At 35.5% G+C, this 21284-nt stretch overlaps 1 protein-coding gene across 1 annotated transcript in view; it reads right to left on the bottom strand.

Moving 5' to 3' along the window:
• LOC150107355 (voltage-gated purine nucleotide uniporter SLC17A9-like) overlaps positions 1-21284 on the bottom strand; it is a 235909-nt gene that overhangs the window by 83441 nt on the left and 131184 nt on the right. Inside the window, exon 9 of the mRNA XM_090391830.1 lies at positions 3804-3838. Within this exon, the coding sequence (XP_090247956.1) occupies positions 3804-3838 (35 nt within the window). The remainder of the gene's footprint in view (positions 1-3803; positions 3839-21284) is intronic.

Raw genomic sequence — 21284 nt, 5'->3', positions numbered from 1 at the left:
TTCCTTTTCCTGGATATTGCACCCCCATACACAACTTGTTGATACCTATCAGATAGCCAGTCTCCAATCCAATGCACTAATCTAATATCCAACCCCATCTGCTCTAGTTTGACTGTCAACTTATCATGAGGTACTCTATCAAAAGCTTTTGCAAAATCCAAGTATATTACTGTGTATCCTTCTCCTCTGTCCAAGGAAGCAGTCACTTTATTGTAATAAGTAAGTAGATTACTAAAACACGACCTCCCTTTAGCAAATCCATGCTGTCCATCAAAGATTATACCATTGTTGTCAACCCAACTCTGGATCCTAGTTCTCACAAGCTTCTCCAACAACTTAACCACAACACCTGACACACAGATAGGCCTATAGTTTGATGCTTGAGTTCGATGTCTTCCAATTATCTTTCACTGTTCTCAATAAACTCCTGATATTCGGCCTTACATTCTCCTTATGTCCACTTAAATCATTTGTCCCCAATCATATGTCCAAAGCATGAATTATCTTGCTCATTCTCCCTCCTAGATAGCAGACCTTATGGACTCTCATTAACCAATCCTCTAACAATGGAATCTCCATACACTGCTATTCTCGGGTTTTCTTTCTTTTTTCTTTCATTCTATTCTTTTGCACACTTCAATTTGTTTCCACTAAATGTCTAATATCACTCCACATATTCCTAATTTAATTTAACATTTTGAATAACTGTTTCAGCAAATCTTGCATTCTGAAAATTTCAATCTCTGTCACTCACTACCTCTCGTTCTGCAGCACCTTACTTCTGCTTCCTCATTTATACTTCCTTATCACTTACTTTCGCTTCCACATTCTTGGGTTCTTTCAGTAACTCAGTCTCACTAGCTTTCTTTCCATTTTTTTCATTTACACTATCATTTTTTTAATCTGTTTTTTCAGTTATTTGTAGTTAGTTTCAGGTGTTTTCTTTTTATTTTGAAATTAAGAGTTAAACTACAAAGAGTAGAGGAGTATTTTACTAACGGTACATATGCAAGGATTGCATGCACAAAGAATGAAAGTAAAATTATACCCACACACACAATTATGCTGAACAAGAATTTAGATTCTTGTTTTAATTGTTACTCGAGCACATCAAGTAACTTCATGGCACAGGACAGTTCCTTTCTGATGTATATATTACTATGCATTATGGGATGGGTTACAACCTAGACTGGTTTTGACCTTTATTGAAATCTCATCAGTGGAAGCTAGATTTTAGAAACAAGACTTCTAACAGTGAAGCTATCAGTATATCTAAGGATCTCACTAACTCCCACTAATTTCAATAAAGGTCAAAACTAGCTTACATAGCAACCTTTTCCATAAAAATAAGGCACAGAAATTTACATGTCTGAAAAAGAGTATGCATTATAGAACCCTAGGGAAATTTGATGTCAGGTGTCATATGCCTTCATATACAAGCAGTCTAACATGAACTTCATGAATCCACAGCTGGAGTACAAGATAAAAACTGTAAAAATATAGGGTCTTTATTTTTATGTTTATTCACTCAATTTTTATTTATACTTGATTCTAAATGTCTATTCAATATTTATCCATTACTTGTTCAATTATACTTATTAAATTCTTGTCGTAACGCCGAGTGTTCTAATGCGTTGCTTGATTTAGTCTCCTATATTTAATCCTTTTACTTAACCCTTTGACCCCCCCCTTCTCAAGGTTGTAACTAAGATATTCACGTGCACGTAATTTTATAACTTGGGAATTTGCATCGGGCTAGAGCCGAATTCCTTTGTTATAACAGTAAGCGTATTTTTTCAATAATGATTTCTGAAAATTTATTTTTATTTCGACTGCGCCATCAGAAATCACAGATAAGATTTAAATATCTTTCCAAAGGAAAAAACACTTCGCTTGGCACGGATATACTTCTAACTCTCAACACTATCAAGCAACGTAAAACTCTATTCTACAGTCGTGGCAAACTATCCCCTTAAGACATATAGGTTCGATTTTTATGAGCAGTGCATTGGTATGCAGGAATCAGGCATATTATTTGACAAACAAAATAGTTTATTCATACTAATCAAGTTACAGTAAAGTTTAATACTAAGCACACAAAATATTTCTGACTCTATACTTCTCATTAACTTTAGCTAAGAGATTAAACTAGTCTACCAAGTTCAACAATCTTTCACTACGTACACAGACTATGGTAATAATTGTGCCTACACTTAATTCATATATTAGAAATGACCTACAATGCTATACAACAGGCAAGTTTAAACATTCGGTAACAATAAACGCTATCTTATCTCACAACTAAGCAGGTAAATTCTCAATATTTAGCTAATAGCTTTCAGTCCTGAATTAATACTAACAAATGTGCTAGAGCAATAACTACTACAATTCTTGCCTTAAGTTAATCACATATAGAAGACCTTACTGGTTTTTAAATCATCTAGTCCATATCAGTAGATCCTTGAGATTGTTACCATCTATTTCATTCCGATATTTCTTTTCACTTACAGGCACCTTTTTTCGGCATCGATGGGGCACTTCTATTGGCGGCAATCAGCAGGCACCTTGGTGGCTGGAAGTCCAGAATTCATTTCTTCACTGCTAAACGACCCATCTAACATCTTCGGGTATCTGTTGGCAGGAACGGGTCCCTTGACCTAGAATCAACAGGACATATACGAACCGAGAGCCGTAACAGAAAACTGGGTAAATTCGTGCTTATCCTGTGATGACCATCGATATCAGCCTCTCCTCTTTTAGCGGTATGCTGGCTACCTACGACCGACCTTCCCCAACGAAATCCCACTACATCGACTGACCTTCTCTGACGAAACAAGAACTTGGTGACCTCTTATGTGATGACGACCAGTCCTCTCTTTTTAAACTGTCCCCATGACCTTCAATTTTGCTACCCTTTCATTTCCTTGGGTATTTACATGGGTCTGCACCTGCCAGCTTTTTCGATCGCTGCATTAAGGCGAGAAACCCGTACGTTCTTGACCTTCATAAATGTGATAGCCTCAGGTCTTAATTTAATCCGTCTGGGATATTTCTTTGTCTTAAACAATCTAATATTACAATTCATTTATACATAATTTTCTTTGTTCTTTGTTATTATACATTAATTCAATAGTTAAATATTCACAAAAATTGCAAGCAAATCAATCCAATTTATATTCCTAAGTAAAATCAGTATAGAAAGAATTTAATTAAAAATTTCTATCTATACAAGATTTTACAAAACAACATAAAAAAACAACATAATTTCTTGTTAAATATAATTTACTATTTACTCAGAGGATAAAATTATATAGGTATATTCCTATATAATTTTAATAGATTTGTAGACAGCTGGTTGAAAACCATTGATGACAGAACAATTTGAGAACACTCGGTATTCCGCCATTCAGTTCCTACACTCTGATTTAAACAGAATAACATAAATAGCAAAATCACAATGAATGTGATCACACTTCTTTCATAATTAGGTCATATAATGGTATTAAATATTTTCAATGACTTTAGGAAGGAAAAAAAACGGATACTCACGTGATAGGTGATTTTTGTTGCTCTGCATGGGATACAAATTTTAACTTGAAAGAATACCCTAATGAGCAGGGCTGCCAGATTATCTAACCAACAGATATGGTACTAAACCTGTATAATAACTATGCAACCTTTTGCAGGTGGAATTCACATAAAAATACATAAGGTAAAAAGACTGGATTGAAGAGGGAACTACTCTTAACTATACACATGCTGAATCAATAGACAATTCAATTTCTGTTATAGGTTTATCTTACCTCAAGAACTTTTCTAACAATGATAACTCGCCAGCCTAAAATAAAATTAGAAAATAATATATGTACATACACAGCAATCTATAAATTAATATTGTCATTTTTTAATTTGTTAATATAGAAAATACTTCCAATCAGAACAAACAGGTATGGAAATTATCTGAGACAATCAGAAAAGAGAAGGTATTTCACAATGGTAATCTTATATAGTGACTGCATTTATTATCACAACAACTGAATCTAGAGCCTTTTTTTTTTATTTACACACCACAGATAGTTTATTTATTGTGATTTGTCAATGTATAATTTTGTAATGTTTTACAGATAAGAAAGCAAATAAGAGTAGCGTAGCCAGTGTGATATGGTGTTCTGAAAACAATAGAAATTATATTTCTTTAAAGTTTCAGAGAAATATGCCTCTGCACTGTCACTGATTTCAAACATCATAAAAAGCTGGGTGTTCTTCTTATCCATCACTCCCCTCAAGACCATCTTCTTCCCCTTCCCCTCCCAGATATATGATAAGGTTCCTTGTCAATGCAGCTTGCCTTATGATGGACAGACTGGAAGATCTGCCAAATTCGCTGGAAGAGCATGAGAAATACATCTGCTTATACAATTATGGTCAGTCCGTTGGTCATAGATCATGCACAGAATCAAATGAGGAAAAAACTACTGTGCTTCACTGCAATAAGTACAAACATGAAAGATTTTTTTTTTTTTTGAATTAGCAAGATATCTTAAAAACCAACCTGACCTTAATAAATATGGTTGTGTAAAATGTCCCAAGAAATGAAAAGCTGTAGTTCTTAGACCTTCTGTTCAACAGCCAAGACAATCTACAAGAAGCCTTGGATTAACATTTTCCTCTAGCCTCTTTCCTGTTACATACACATCAAGTAGCTTCCTCAGCAACAAAAAAACAAACAACAACAAAAAAAAAAAAAAACTAAATATTTTTCTTCAGCTCAGGATGCTACTTTTTGCCAATCCAGTTGCTAACTCTTATAAATCCCAAATTTGTCATTTCTTAGAATATTGCAATGTCACTCAGCTGCTTGCCATTCAAGATTATCTTCAAGTTTAGTGTTGAACACAACAGCTATTCCTTTACCTTTCTTCTTCTTTTAACTGATTGCTACTACATACTAAATATAACATACAGTAGTTATTATTTAGCAGATTCACCTGTTTTTATATTCTTGGTTTCGGTAACACAAATTATATCAAATGTAGTACTTCTGCCACTGATACCTCTTACAATGATGGTGCTTATCTTAAATTTTTGTTGAAGCTGAAGTGAAGTTTCTTCCAGTAGCTGACTTTCACTGTTTGTCCTGGTTTCCCTTAAGAAAACAGCAGAGACCTTGTTTAAATGGGCAATCCGCAGCCTGTATGATTTTTATCATGCTGTTTTTGGTTTAAAAATTTGGCAATATAATTGGGGTGCTTAAGGGTCAAAGCTGTATAACTAAGAGGAGACCTCCACATAGCCTTTAAAGGAATGTGGAGAACCGACCAGGGCTTCTGACCTAATGTCCAATCCTCACCTTCTCGTGGTGCACCCTGTTGGGTATCTATTTTGATACTGAACGAACGAGGATGGGCTGGAATTTGGGATTTAGCCGACCAAATTGTATTATTATTGGTTAAACCAAAATAAAAAATGATGGTACAACATGACAAAATTTCATTCCGGCTAGGGCGTCGCCCGGTTAAACAAGGCCCCCTTTGTTTTTGCCAGGGAACCAGGGCGAACAGCGAAAATTCAGCTACTGGAAAAAATCTGAAAACAAACCCCAATTCAACATCACCAGAGTTAAAGATTGGTACTATCAACGTAAGAAGCCTGAATGGCAAAGAAATGGAGCTAGCTGAGGAATTAGATAAGTACCAGATCGACATAATAGGGGTGACTGAAACAAAAAAGAGCAAAACTGGTGAGATCTTTCTGAGCAATAAATACAAAATGTTATATTCAGGCAATGACAATCAAGGAAAAGAAGGAGTAGCCATAGTATTCAACACAAAATACGAGGCTAATCTTCTTGAATGGCAGTCAGTCTCAAGTAGAGTAATGTGGGCAAATATGAGAATGGGGAACTGGACAATGAGACTTATTTGTGCTTATGGTCCCACAGAAGGTTCTACTAAGGTAGAAGTGGAGAAATTTTTTGATGCTTTAGAAAAAGCAACTGACATAATGAAAAAGGAAAAGTTGGTCCTTGTTAGGGATCTAAATAGCAGAGTAGGAAATGATTGTGAGACATACAAAAATATTTTGGGAAAGTTTTGAGAAAAGAACGAAGCTAATAATAATGGCAAATACCTGTTGGATTTCTGCTCAGGACATGGACCGGTTATTACTAACACCATATTCCAACATAAAAATGTGCACAAATTCACATGGAGAGAAGAGACTAGGAATAAGAAAAGTCTTATTGACCATGTTATTGTTGATAGTGATGTTTCCTCCCTGGTGCAGGACACCAGAGTGTACAGAGGATTTGAAATTGGAAGTGATCACTATTTAGTCTTGAGCAGGATAAAATTGAATTTCATATTGAAAAGAATAACATGTAAGAAAGTTTTAAAGCGAATAAAAGTTGAGCAGCTCTCAGATGTGAACTGTAGACTAAAATACAGAAAGATTATTGAAAAGAGAGTGAAAGAGTTTGAGAACAGGAATCAAATCTTGGAGATTCAGTGGCAAACTCTGAAGAAAACATTAATTGATTCTGCCAGAGAGGCATGTGGTGAGGTTGTGTGCAAGGATAGAAAAATCAGAACTCCCTGGTGGACACAGGAAGTTAAAGAGGCGGTGAAGGAAAAGAAGAAAGCATATCAAAAGTTCCTGGCAAATAAGTCAGCTTTTACTCTTACAGAATACAGACACAAATGTAAGAAAGCTAAACAGTGTGTAAAACTAGCTAAACAAAAGTCATGGGAGGACTTTGGCAAGCATATAGAAAATAAATATCAAGAAGGTGGTAAGATATTCTGGAGGTTGTTGAAGAAGCTTAGGAATGGAGGAAAGAGTGCTGTAAAAGAAGTTAGAGATGATAAAGGTGACATGAAAACAGGAGAAAAAGATATCCTTCAAGTATGGATAATTACTTTGAAAAACTGCTAAATGAAACAAGCAGTGATGACATCACAGTGGTAAAAAAACACTGACCAGGCATGTAGTCAGGAATACATAACCATACTTGAAGTAGAAAAAGCCATCAAAGGCTTGAAATGTGGAAAGGCAGCAGGAGTAGATGATATTCAACCAGAAATGCTGAAGTATGGTGGTATAAAAGTCTTACAGTGGCTGCACTGCATAGTTCAGAAAGCCTGGACAGAGGGACGAATTCCCGATGATTGGAGTAGAGCTCTCATAGTACCCATATATAAAAAGGGAAATAAAACTGCATGTGAGAATTACAGAGGCATTTCCCTACTGAGTGTTCCTGGCAAGATCTATGCAAATATACTTGAGAAACAGTTGAGAAGAATTGTGGAAGAAAAGCTTGGTGAAGAACAAGCTGGATTCAGGCCAAATAGAGGCTGTCAGGATCAGATCTTCACTTTACAACAAATAGTCGAGAAAGCATGGGAATATAACAAGGTGCCAAGAGAGAAGCTATTCAATACGCTACAGTTATATGGTGTCGATGGGTCATTATATCAAGCAATACTTAGTCTTTATTTGAGTTGTAAGTCAGCAGTTAAAATTGAAGGAAGTACAGGAAGATGGTTTAATGTTAAATCTGGTGTCAGACAAGGATGTACATTATCCCCTCTATTATTCATTATCTATATGAATCACATTATGAAGGAAAGTGGTATAAAACCTGATATCAAAATTGGAGATGTTAATGTCAGCTCTTTGCTTTATGCGGATGATGTTACACTTCTAAATAAATCGGCTACAAGTCTGCAAGATTTTCTGACTAAATTGAATAGCTGTTGTAATAGATATGGTATGAAGGTCAGCAATAAAAAGACAAAGACAATGAAAATAGGCAGAATCATTGAAAATGTCAACTGTGTTGTGAATGGAGAACCTGTGGAACAAGTAAAACATTTCAGCTACTTAGGCATGATTTTTACTGAAGATGGTAAATTAAATAAAGAAATAGACAATAGAATCAGCAAAGCTGGTCTGGTGGGAAGTCAATTGAATAAATTCATATGGAATAAGAGAGAAATTAGTCGGAACACTAAATTAGCTGTATACAAGACAGTGTTCAAACCAGTTTTAACTTATGGATCTGAGAGCTGGGTCAGAAGTAAAACACTTGACCAAAGACTAGAGACCGCAGATATGAGAGTCCTGAGAAAGATTAGAGGCGTGAACAGATGGCATCAATGGCAATATCATATTAAAAATGAGGATATTAGGAAAGAACTTGACATTGTCAGCATCCAGGAATGTGTTAGCAGAGCTAATCTCAGGTGGTATGGTTCCCTTAAATTGAATGGGAGAGGAAAGATTAGCAAAACAAGTGTTCTCTGCCAGGTTGGCAGGAAAACGACCCAGAGAAAGACCAAGATATAGGTGGATTGATAGGGTACAAAGTGCCTTAGACGAGAGAAATATAAGATCTGATAATGTTGGAGTCTTGACAAGTAACAGACTGATTTCGAAGAAAATTGTAGATAGGAAGTTAGTAATAATGTTAATTTTTTTATGTAGTACTATCATATCCTGTACACCCCTTGAGTGTACATGACAGGAATTTGATGATGATGATGATAAAATATAATTTGGTTTGTCGTCGTCATCATCAAATTCTTGTCATGTACCCTCAAGGGGTGTAAAGGATATGATAGTACTATATGAAAAATTTAGATCATTACTAACTTCCTATCTACAATTTTCTTCCAAATCAATCTGTTACTTATCAAGAACATTATCAAATCTTATATTTCTATCGTCTCTAGGCACTTTGTACCATATCAATCCACCTATATCTTGGTCTTCCTCTAGGTTGTTTTATTGCAAACGTGGCAGAGAACAATTGTTTTGCTAATCTTTCCTCGCCCATTCTGTTTAAGTAATTTAACCTGAGATTAGCTCTGCTAATGCATTCCTGGATGCTGACAATGTCAAGTTCTTTCCTAATATCCTCGTTTTTAATATGATACTGCCATCTGTTCACGTCTCTAATCTTTCTCAGGACTCTCATATCTGCGGTGTCTAGTCTTTGGTCATGTGTTTTACTTCTGACCCAGCTCTCAGATCCATAAGTTAAAACTGGTTTGAACACTGTCTTGTATACAGCTAATATAATATTCTGACTAATTTCTCTCTTATTCCATATGAATTTATTAAATTAACTTCCTACCATACCAGCTTTGTTGATTCTGTTGTCTATTTCCATATTTAATTTACCGTCTTCACCAAAAATCGTGCCTAAGTAGCTCAAATTTTTTACTTGTTCCACAGGTTCCCTGTTCACAACACGGTTGACATTTTCAACGATTCTACCTATTTTCATTGTCTTTGTCTTTTTCATGCTGACCTTCATACCATATCTATTACAACAGTTATTCAATTTAGTCAGGGAATCCTGCAAACTTCTAGCAGATTTATTTAGAAGAATAACATCGTCCGCATAAAGCAAAGAGCTGACATTAACATCTCCAATTTTGATATCATGTTTAATACCACTTTCCTTCATAATGTGATCCATATAGATAATGAATAACAGATGTGATAATGTACATCCTTGTCTGACACCAGATTTAACATTAAACCATCTTCCTGTACTTCCTTCAATTCTAACCGCTGACTTACAACTCAAATAAAGACTAAATATCGCTTGATATAATGACCCATTGACACCATATAACTGTAGCATATTGAATAACTTCTCTCTTAGCACCTTGTCATATGCCTTTTCCAAATCAACAAAACTTAAATATAGATCTTTGTTATATTCCCATGATTTCTCAACTATTTGTCATAAAGTGAAGATCAGATCCTGACAGCCTCTATTTTGCCTGAATCCAGCTTGTTCTTCCACAATTCTTCTCAACTGTTTCTCAAGTATACTTGCATAGATCTTGCCAGGAACACTCAGTAGGGAAATACCTCTGTAACCTCACATTCAGTTTTATTTCCCTTTTTATATATGGGTACTATTAGAGCTCTACGCCAATCATTAGGAATTCGTCCCTCTGTTCAGGCTTTCTGAACTATGCAGTGCAGCCACTGTAAGACTTTTATACCACCATACCTCAGCAATTCTGGTCAAACATCATCTACTCCTTTCCACATTTCAAGCCTTTGATGACTTTTTCTACTTCAAGTATGGATATGTATTCCTGACTGTATGCCTGTTGAGTGTTTTTTTACCACCGTGCTATTACTTCTTGTTTCATTTAATAATTTTTCGAAGTAATTACTCCATACTTCAAGGATATCTTTTTCTCCCATTTTATGTCACCTTTATTATCTCTAACTCCTTTTACAGTACTCTTTCCTCCATTCCTAAGCTTCTTCAACAACCTCCAGAATATTTTGCCACCTTCTTGATATTTATTTTCTATGTTCTTGCCAAAGTTCTCCCATGACTTTTGTTTAGCTAGTTTTACACAGTGTTTAGCATTCTTGCATTTGTCTCTATATTCTCTAAGAGCACAAGCTGACTTATTCGCCAGGAGCTTTTGATATGCTTTATTTTTTTCCTTCACTGCCTTTTTAACATCCTGTGGCCACTATGGAGTTCTGATTTTTCTATCCTTGCAGACAACTTCACCACATGCCTCTCTTGTGGAATCAATCAATGTTTTCTTCAGAGTTTGCCACTGAATCTCCAAGGTTTGATTCCTGTTCTCACTCTCATTTTTTCTTCAATAATCTTTGTGTATTTTAGTCTACAGTTCACATCTGAGAGCTGCTCAACTTTTATTCGCTTTAAAACTTTCTTACATGTTATTCTTTTCAATATGAAATTCAATTTTATCCTGCTCAAGACTAAATAGTGATCACTTCCAATTTCAAATCCTCTGTACACTCTGGTGTCCTGCACCAAGGAGAAAACATCACTATCAACAATAACATAGTCAATGAGACTTTTCTTATTCCTAGCCTCTTCTCCCCATGTGAATTTGTGCACATTTTTATGTTGGAATATGGTGTTAGTAATAACCGGTCCATGTCCTGAGCAGAAATCCAACAGGTATTTGCCATTATTATTAGCTTCGTTCTTTTCTCAAAACTTTCCCAAAATATTTTTGTATGTCTAACAATCATTTCCTATTCTGCTATTTAGATCACCCAACAAGGACCAAATTTTCCTTTTTCATTATGTCAGTTGCTTTTTCTAAAGCATCAAAAAATTTCTCCACTTCTAACCTAGTAGATCCTTCTGTGGGACTATAGGCACAAATAAGTCTCATTGCCCAATTCCCCATTCTGATATGTGCCTACATCACTCTACTTGAGACTGCCTGTCATTCAAGAAGATTAGCCTCGTATTTTGTGTTGAATACTATGGCTACTCCTTCTTTTCCTTTATTGTAATTTTCTGAATATAACATTTTGTATTTATTGCTCAGAAAGATCAAAAAAGACCAGTTTTTGTCTTTTTTGTTTCAGTCACCCCTATTATGTTGATCTGGTACTTATCTAATTCCTCAGCTAGCTCCATTTCTTTGCAATTCAGGCTTCTTATGTTGATAGTACTGATCTTTAGTTTTGGTGATGTTGAGTTGGGTTGTGTTTTCAGATTTGTTCCAGTAGCTGACTTTTCACTGTTCGCCCTGGTTCCCTGGCGAAAACAACAGGGGCCTTGTTTAACCGGGCGATGCCCCAGGCGGCATGAAATTTTGTCATGTTGTATCATCATTTTGTATATTGGTTTAAGCCAATAAGAATAAAATTTGGTCGGCTAAGTCACAAATTGCAAGCCCATCCTTGTTCGTTCAGTATCCAGGTAGATACCCAACAGGATGCACCACGAGAAGGTGAGGATTGGACATTAGGTCAGAAGCCCTGGTTCTCCACATTCCTTTAAAGGCTCTGTGGAGGTCTCCTCTCAGTTATATAGTTTTGACCCTTAAGCACTCCTATTTGGTGTGGTTTGGTTTGTCTAAATCCAAAACTTATAACCTGTCCTCATTTGTTCAGTATCCAGATAGATACCTATTAATGGGGTGTACCACAAGAACATGAGGACTGGACATTTAAAATTTATTAAATTTAATTTAATTTTGCAGGATGATTTGGATAGATTGGGGGACTGAGCTAAGGAGAATGGATGTCAATTTAATGTGGCAAAATGTAAGGTTATGCATTTTGGGGTGAAAAGATTAGTACCCAAATACCACATTGGTGGAACTGTACTCTAGGAGATTGACGAGGCCAGGGATTTGGGCGTGTTGGTGGATATGGAGTTAAAGTTTAGGGGGGGCACATTGCAAAAGTGGCTAAATCAGCTCATCAAATCACTTGGTTACCGAAGAATACTTTGACGAGTAGAGACAAGCAAGTTATTGTTCCTCTGAATTGAACCTTGATAAGACCCCATCTTGACTACTGTACCCAGATTTGGGTGCCAGGGTTTCTTCTTGATGGGGAGGAGGTGGAGAGGATCTGCCTCCTCCCCATCAAGCATATCAAGATGATAGCAGGTCTATGGAATGAACCTTATGAGAACAGGTTGAAGATTTGTTGGTTGCAGAAATTGGTTGATAGGAGGAAAAGGGGTGTATGATTGAGACATTCAAATTACTGGAGGGTTTCTATAAGATTAGTTCAGAGGATATTTTGAGAACAGGACTTGTGTTGGAAGGACTAGGGGTCACCCATGGAAACAGGACAAGAGTGTGGTTTGCAGGGGTGTTAGAGCTAGGTTTTTTACTTGGAGAGTGGTAAATGAGTAGAATAAGCTGCCAGAATCTGTTGTGGGTGTCATGACTGTGAATGTGTTCAAGGCAAGGTATGATAGATACTGTTGGATGTTGTTCTTGACATGATGTTAGGACCTCTCTCGATGAGTCTAAGGAATCCTAGGAATTGCCCGTAATAATAATAATAATAATAAAGTCAGAAGCCTAAGTATGGTTCCAAGAATGGTTCAAAAGATTATGTGAAGGTCTTCTCCCAGTTATTGCCTTTTGGATAATTATCTTTGGTTATAACAGCAAAATGTAATAGCACTGATCCTTAAGCAACTCTGTTTAACTTTAAATTTATCAAAGTTAGTATTTCTATCCTTAGTCACAAATCTTAACATTAGGATTCATGCCTTAATATCATGCTACCATTGTTAAGATTATCATACTAACCACAGAAACCATTAAGGAACAAACAAATAAAGAAAAAGTACATAATCATGATTATGCTGGAAATGAAAAGCAAATGTAAATTACTCACTTTAAAAATTCTGATTTGTATGAATTAAGAGAATAAAGAACATAACCTTTCATTTTGCAACATTAAATTAACAATCGTTATCCTTTACCCACAATGTCATTTATTTAAATCATCCTTGCCATTCCCAGTTTTATATCATCTGCAAACAACTGAATATCCCCCCCCCTAAATCTTTCCCTATATCACTGATAAAAAATTAAAGTGTAGTGGCCATAGTACAGAACCCTGAGGTACTCCACTAGTTAGTTACCCTTGTTCTCCTAGATTCCATTCCACCATATACTACTCACTGATGTCTGTCTGTCTGTCAGCCACTCCTATCAATGCTACCATATTCCCAATTGCTCCAACTTTCATCATAGTTTTTCATTTGGTATTCTGTTAAATGCCTTTGCAAAGTACATCAATATTATTGTGCAGCCATTTCCTTCATCCCATTCTGCTGTCAGAATGGGATGAAGGAAATTATAAAATTTCCTTCATCCCATTATTTATTATAAAATGTGAATAAATTACTAAGACAGAATGTACCCTTTACAAAGCTGTGCTGCCCACCATAGAGTATTGCATTCCTATGCACTCAATGCTGGATTTTATGTTTAAATAATTTTTTCAATACCTGGAACAACTACTCCTGATATATTAATTGGTCTGTAGTTTGCAACTTTTATCTTGGAGTCACCTTGTGCAATGGAACCATCTTTCCACTCCCTTGGAACCCTGCCAGAGCTGAGACTTGGATTGAATAACTTCATCAGAGGCAATGCCAATTCTCTTGCACATTCAAGCACTACACAAGTTGACATGCCATACAGTTCGAATGCTGTGTTCACATTCATATTTTTCAACATGCTGAGTACTTCCTCTTCATTTACCTCAATTTTGATATGTGTTTCTGTCACATCAGCAAATGTAAAATCTCAACCTAGATTATACAACCTTGCAAAATGATCACTCATAACTCAAATATTTCTTTTGTCTTTATCACCTTTTTACCATAGTCATTTTTTCTCTTACTTGCTATATATAAGAAAAATAAAAAAACCTTTTGGGTTTACTTCGGCTTTTCTTACTTTACTAGTCATCCTTCTTGCTTGCACTTTGTACTGCTCATGAGTATGATGATCACCTTTTTCCTTATATTCCCTCCAGCGTGTTTTCTTTTTTTTGCAACTCTTGCTTTATTTCTCAACTCATCTTGTAATTTGCAACTCTTGCTTTATTTCTCTACTCATCCACTTAAGAAGTTACAAACATTCTTTGTTTGTAACTTCTCAAGCCATGGCACTGCTTCAAGATGACTCCTGTCTGTCATAATTACCAGCTTAAGCATAAACCCTTTCTTAACAGAGAATTCCACATATTTGGCAACTCTCACCAATTGGAGGCAGAGTGTCTACCTTGGTTATGAATATATCTTCTGATGCTATTATCAGATTCAACACTCTCAAATCCCTTGTCCCCTTTATAACATGTTGTTTCATGTAATTATCTCTTAGCATCTGTATAAATTCCACTTCCATCTTTCCATGTACCCTTTCCTCCCTCCAATATATGTCTCCATAGTTAAAATCTCCCATAATAATTGTTCAGCCTGTACTCCTTGTGCTAATCTGCCAATACATGGCATCTACATCTTCCTGTGGTCTATAGCAGCACCTATCAATATATTTTGTCCTATTGGCTTCTATCTCAGACCAGACACCTTCAAATGAATCATCTCCTGCATACCTAAAATCCTCTTTACCTTCTAATTTTGTTGGTTGTAATTCTTCAGCTATCATCAGCAAAACTGCCTGTTCTATTCTCTCTATCGTCCTTAAAAATACAAAACCCTTTTACATTTTTTACTATCCGTGTAACTATATCATTTTCTGTCGACCAGTTCTCCCTGATGTCTATAATTTTTAGCCAAGTCAAGCTGAGCAACGTAAAAAACTTTTCACCCTTATTTCTAATACTTCTTGCATTCGCGTACATGCATTTCAGCATCCCCTTGGACCCACAATTATCCTTCTGTAATGTCGATAACAACCCCACTCGAATCTGAAACCTGTGTAATGGAATTCAGCATTGCATAATAATTTCTGTACACATGTATGGTGAGATACAAGTTTGATTGCATCATCCCCCCCACCTAATATCTCTAGTTTCCTTGTTTTTGCACTTCCAAACTCTCACTAAACAACACTTTCTCCAAACATCTAACTCCAAAACCATTTAAATGGTTTTGGAGATAGAATAAAAAAAGTTCAGCAGCAAAATGGGAAACAACAAAGATTTCTTTTAAGGTTACACAGTGGTCAACATTCATAGTGAAGAATTTATGGAGGCACAACACACGTGTTAGAATAATTACTTTACTTAACATTAAGCAAGTAACAGGGTTCAGGGGCTCACTTTAGTGAATATGGGCGTGGAAAACCCGAGGTACCTGATGATGGCCATGTTTTACTTCATGTAATATACATCTGTTATATTATCTGTAGACTGGTCCCTCCTCTTCCTTCCGTGCTTCTTTCTTCTCATCTTGCTCCTTTCCCCTAATGCTATTAGAGTATTCGAGGGATAGGAGTGAATCTTTCCTATTTTGCTGTGTCATTTCGTCTTATGCACTATTGTGAGGCACCAGCCCGTCTGGCCAGCGTGGTATAAGGCCAAATGTAAATGAGGACAATGTAAATGATGAATGAAGTAGGGAAATTACATACTGGCTCGTCTGTTGCCCAGCACAAAAAGGGATGCATCCTGGAGGGTCTAGGTTGAAAAAAAAAAAAAAAAATGTTACAGTCTCCAGTATCTACAATGAGACCACCTACAATGAACAATGACAGAAGGATATTAGTAGGAACATATAACTGCAGATCTCTATGGGATGATGATAGATTGGAAGAACTGATGAAGGAACTGGACCATATAAAATGGGATGTTGTGGGCCTCTCAGAGATAAGAAGGAAAGAAGAAACTCTCATGCAATTAAAAGATGGACATCTACTCTACCACTGTGAACGTGAAAGAAACTCAACTAGTGGTGTAGGATTCCTAATAAATAAAAAAAAAACACTCAAGGACAATGTCCTGTTTGTTAATAAAATAACACCAAGAACAGCTGAACTAAGTCTCTTCATAAATAAATGATATCAACTGAAAATTATACAAATATATGTCCCAACCATGGACCATCCAGATGAAGAAATAGAAGATTTCTATGAAACATTAGAATCCACATTAAATAATTCTAAAGAATTCTACATAATTATAATGGGTGACTTTAATGCCAAGATTGGAAGCAGAGATGACCATCTGAACTCCATTGGTAAATTTGGATTTGGACAGCGGAATAAAAGAGGAGAAAGACTTATTGAATTCACAGAAGAAAATAACCTCTTTATTATGAACAGCTCTATATAAATAAATCTAAATGAGATATCCAAAGATTATGGTATGACAATATCAACGGAAAAATCCAAAACTATGGCCTTTAAAGGAAAAGATCCAGCAAGAACTAAAATAGTAATAGATAACAAGATCTTAGAATAGGTGAATTCATTTAACTACCTAGGATGTATGATCACATATAAAAATGAAAAAGATATAAACGTAAAAATTGCAAAATATTTAAAAATAACAGGTGTAATTAACTCTATATTTAAACCAAACCTAGTTCAAAAACAAAACAGGCTAAAAGTATATAATACATTAGCCCTACCGGTCTTACTGTATGAAAGCGAAATCTGGACAATAAAACAAAAAGACAAACAAAGATTAACAACAGCAGAAATGAAGTTTATGAGAAAAACTGCAAAGTATACCCTATTTGATCACAAAAGAAATGAAGATATTATGAAAGAATTAAACCAAGACCCAGTAATAGAAAAAATTAAAAATATAAACATAAATGGATGGAATACGTTCAAAGAATGAAAACAGAAAGATTACCAAAACAAGCCTTAAAGTACAAACCAATAGGAAAAAGAAAACCAGGACATCCTCTTAAACGATTCAAAAACAGGCCATGCTAGGCCTAAATCCTTGATACGTATGATGATGATGATTATGAACAGCATTTTCAAGAAGAAAATCAACCGAAAATGGACTTGGAAAAGACTAAATGGACAAACCTATAATGAAATAGACTTCATCCTCTCCAACAGAAGATATATAATAAATAATACCAAAGTGCTTAATAGTTTCAATACAGGAAATGACCACAGACTAGTAAGGACAAAGTATGGATCATCAAAAAAATGGGTATGGAATAAGCTCATAAGAAAAAAGTCCAATTTAGTGAATCTACAAAGCCTCTACCACAATAAAAGCTTTATAGAACTAAAAAGCTTTTTAGTTCAAAAATGAACTAAAAAGGTTAAACACAGCTACTACCATTAATGATGTTAATGAAATCTTAACAAAATCTCTCTTGAATTGTGCAAATAGGAGGTGTAAAAAGGCACCAAAGAGAGGAAAAACTAAGAGGAAACCTTAGATCTGATGAAGAAAAGAAGAGATATGAAAAGAAATTTTAATGAGACCAATAAAATAGAATATTCAGAAATTTGTAAAACTATATGTAAAAGGATGAAAAATGAAATTAGATTGTACATTACTAGGAAAATTAAAGAAACAATAGAAAACAATAGTAATATGAAGGTCCTAAGATGAAATATTATCAGTTGTAACAAAGGAAATAGCTGCTGTAAGAGGAAAAAAATGGTGCACTTGAAGATATAGAGATGCATTAATCAAAAGATTTCAGGAATTTTATACTGAACTCTGTGGTCTCGGTCCTTGTCTTCATAGAGTTCAGTATAAAATTCCTGAATTCTTTTGATTAATGCATTTCTATATCTTATAAGTGAACTTATAAGATATAGAAAGTGAAGTGGAAATGGAACTTTTGGAAATGAAGAATTGAAAGGCCCTAGGAGAAGATAGAATTATGGTAGACTTCTTAAAACTGGGAGGAAGCCCTGTCATCAAACAGGTGACTAAACTCTTTAATAAATGCCTAAAACAGAAAAAATTTCCAAAAAATTGGAACAATTCACTTCTAATATTAATTTTTATAAAGGGCAATAAGGAAGAAATTAAAAACTACAGACCTATAAAGCCTACTCCCCACCATATATAAAGTCTTCACAAAAATTATAAATAATAGAATAAAATCTAAACATGAGGGAATGCAATCCTGTGAACAAGCTGGATTTAGGAAGAATTACAATACTTTGGTCCATATTCACATATTAAGACAGCTCATTGAAAAATTAATTGAATACAATAAACCCTTATGTCTGGCACATAGACCACAAAAAAGCATTTGATTCAGTTAAAACATCTGCAACACTAAAAGCTCTTGAAACCAAAAATGAGAAACCATACAATAATGCAACTTCTGTAATTAAATTATATAAAAACAGTGAAAAGTTTCCAGTACAAAAAGGCATCCAGCAAGGTGATACTATATCTCCCAAACTATTTATAGCTGCATTAGAAGAAGACTTTAGAAGCCTTGATTGGGAAACAAAAGCAATAAACATAAATGAAGAAAGGCTGCATCATCTGATTGCAGATGATGTTGTCCTAATAGCAGATAATCTTGAAGATCTGGAAGAAAGGCTAAATCAGCTAAATGAAGCCTCCAGAGAAATTGGATTAAAAATAAATAGAGAAAAAATCAAAATAATGATGAATAAATACATAAATCAAAGAACTGTCAAAGATGAAAACCATGAAATAGAACAAGTTAGTTCATGTGTATATTTGGGACAAATGTTATCCTTTGAGGATTGCCAAAGAAAAGAGATTGAACGAAGAATTCACCTTGGATGGATAGCTTATGGGAATATGAGAGATGTATTCAGAAGTGACATCCCTGTGAGTCTAAAAAGAAAAGCTTTCAACCAGTGCATACTTCCTGTCCTAACATACAGGGGAGAAACATGGACTTTAACAGAAGCCCTAAACAAAAAGCTGAGAACAACACATCTCATGGAGAGAAGTATATTAAAAATGACATTAAGAGATAGGAAGACAAATACCTGGATAAGCAGGATAAGTGGAGATAGGTGTCCATATTGCCAGATGTAATGATGGGAGATGGACTAGAAAAACAACAGAATGGTGATCGATGGATGGAGCAAGACAAAGAGGAAGACTGACAAGAAGGAAGAGGAATGAGCTGAAACAAGTTGCAGGAGTGAGATGGATGGGAGAGGCAGAAAACTGAGTGGTCTGGAAAACCATGGGAGAGACCTTTGTCCAGCAGTAGACAGAACCAAACAATTGAAGAAAAAGCAAGTAACAATCGAAGTTTCGACCTCTGTATTGAGGACATCATCAGGAAAACATACATATGTACAAGATACAAGCTACATGATGCTGCACTATACAAAAGTAAGATGAATCTAAATGTTTGTTAATTATTTATCCTAGCCTGACCTCTGGTGAGGAGAAAAAAAAAACGGAACTACATTAAACAATTTCTAAAGTCTTTTCATATTGGGATTTTCTTCTGTCTGGGGCTGTTTGTGAGGTGAAGACAGGTCCTCCACATTCTTGGAATAATTAATCTATCGTTTTTGTTCAGATTTGGATGATGTTTCAGCATTTCACAAGATTCTTCGAATTTTCTTTATATAGTAGTTTATAATGTAGGAACTTAGTGCCTTTCCAGTCAATTCTGTGGCATGTTTGGAGCACATGGTCTGATAGGCCTGTTTTACCATAGTGGAGGTATTTAATATGGCATTTTTGTTCATCTTTTCTGATTGGGATGGTGCGTCCTGTTTCCCCTATGTAAGGTAGGTTACATCGAATTTTGTACACTCTTGGGTGGGCACAGTATGGAAGAGGATCTTTGGAGGAGCTAGTAAATTTCTTAATTTTGCTAGGGGTTTTTGTAGTATTTAAGTAGTGTTCTATCTATTTTTTCTGAAATGCCCCTAATGTAGGGTTATGGCTATGGCATTCTTATAATCTTTGTAAAAGTGAATTACAACCATAAAAACCACATCAAAATGAAAACAATAGAATTAATCAAATCAGTGATCACATGGCCAGAAGAAACAACCAAAAAATTAACACCACACCATGCCCATGCTCCCTGAATTTATGGCCTGCCAAAAATTACAAAAAACAAACACGCCACTACAACTGATAGCTGAAGGAATCGAAAGCCCTAATTATCACCTAGCCAAGAAATTAGCAGCCACATTCAAGGAGTTGGTAGGTCATTCACCCTCCTACATAAAATATACGCAACACTTCATAAAGATTAGAAACTTCACACTCAACGATGAAGATTAATTAGTCAGTTATGATGTAACTGCCCTTTTCACTCCCAATCAATGATACTGTTCTTCTCTTACAAAACATATTTCCGCTCGATATCACGGCCCTCTCTGCCCATGTACTCTGCTCTGGGTATTTCGTATGGCAAGATAATTTTTACCTCCAAAAAGAAGGTATGGTCATGAGCTCACCACTTTCTCTCCCAACAGCTAACTTTTACATGGAAAACTTCAAGCCAGCCTAAAACCCAAAGTCTGGCTCTGATTTGTTGATGATATTTTCGCCATTTGGCCCCATGGGCACAAAACATTAAATACATTCCTAAGCCACCTGAACAAACAACACAAACATATCCAATTCACCACAGAAATTGAAAACAACAACTCACTTCCTTTTCTAGATACACTCATCACACGTCTTCCTTTAAGCTGCCTCTACTGCAAACTTACACACATATACAGGCCAATACATACATAAAATTCATACCACCATCCAACACAAAAACTAAGAGTCATCAGCCTCCTTAAACACAGAGTCCTAACAATTTGCTCCAATAAACAAGCTCTGAACCAAGAATTTGAAATTATTAGCCAAACATTTGTAAAAAAATGGCTACAATAAAAAAACCATTCACAAGATCGTCCAGAAAAATGCCACTAAAAGCAAAAAAGATTATTATTATTCAAAGACTCATCTGGGAGGTCCTTTCATCATACACCCACAGCTCATCATATCGTGCTTCAAACACACTCAAATTCTCTGCAGACACCAAACTCTCAGGCAAGGCATTCCAATCATTCACAACTCTGCATGAAAAAAAA

The sequence above is a fragment of the Typopeltis vanoorti genome, chromosome 4, assembly GCF_054136105.1.
Source record: "Typopeltis vanoorti isolate ZY-2024b chromosome 4, IOZ_Tvanoo_1.0, whole genome shotgun sequence".
Taxonomy (NCBI): domain Eukaryota; kingdom Metazoa; phylum Arthropoda; class Arachnida; order Uropygi; family Thelyphonidae; genus Typopeltis; species Typopeltis vanoorti.
Note: the sequence above shows the minus strand (reverse complement) of the source record. Positions and strands in the feature narration are given on the sequence as shown.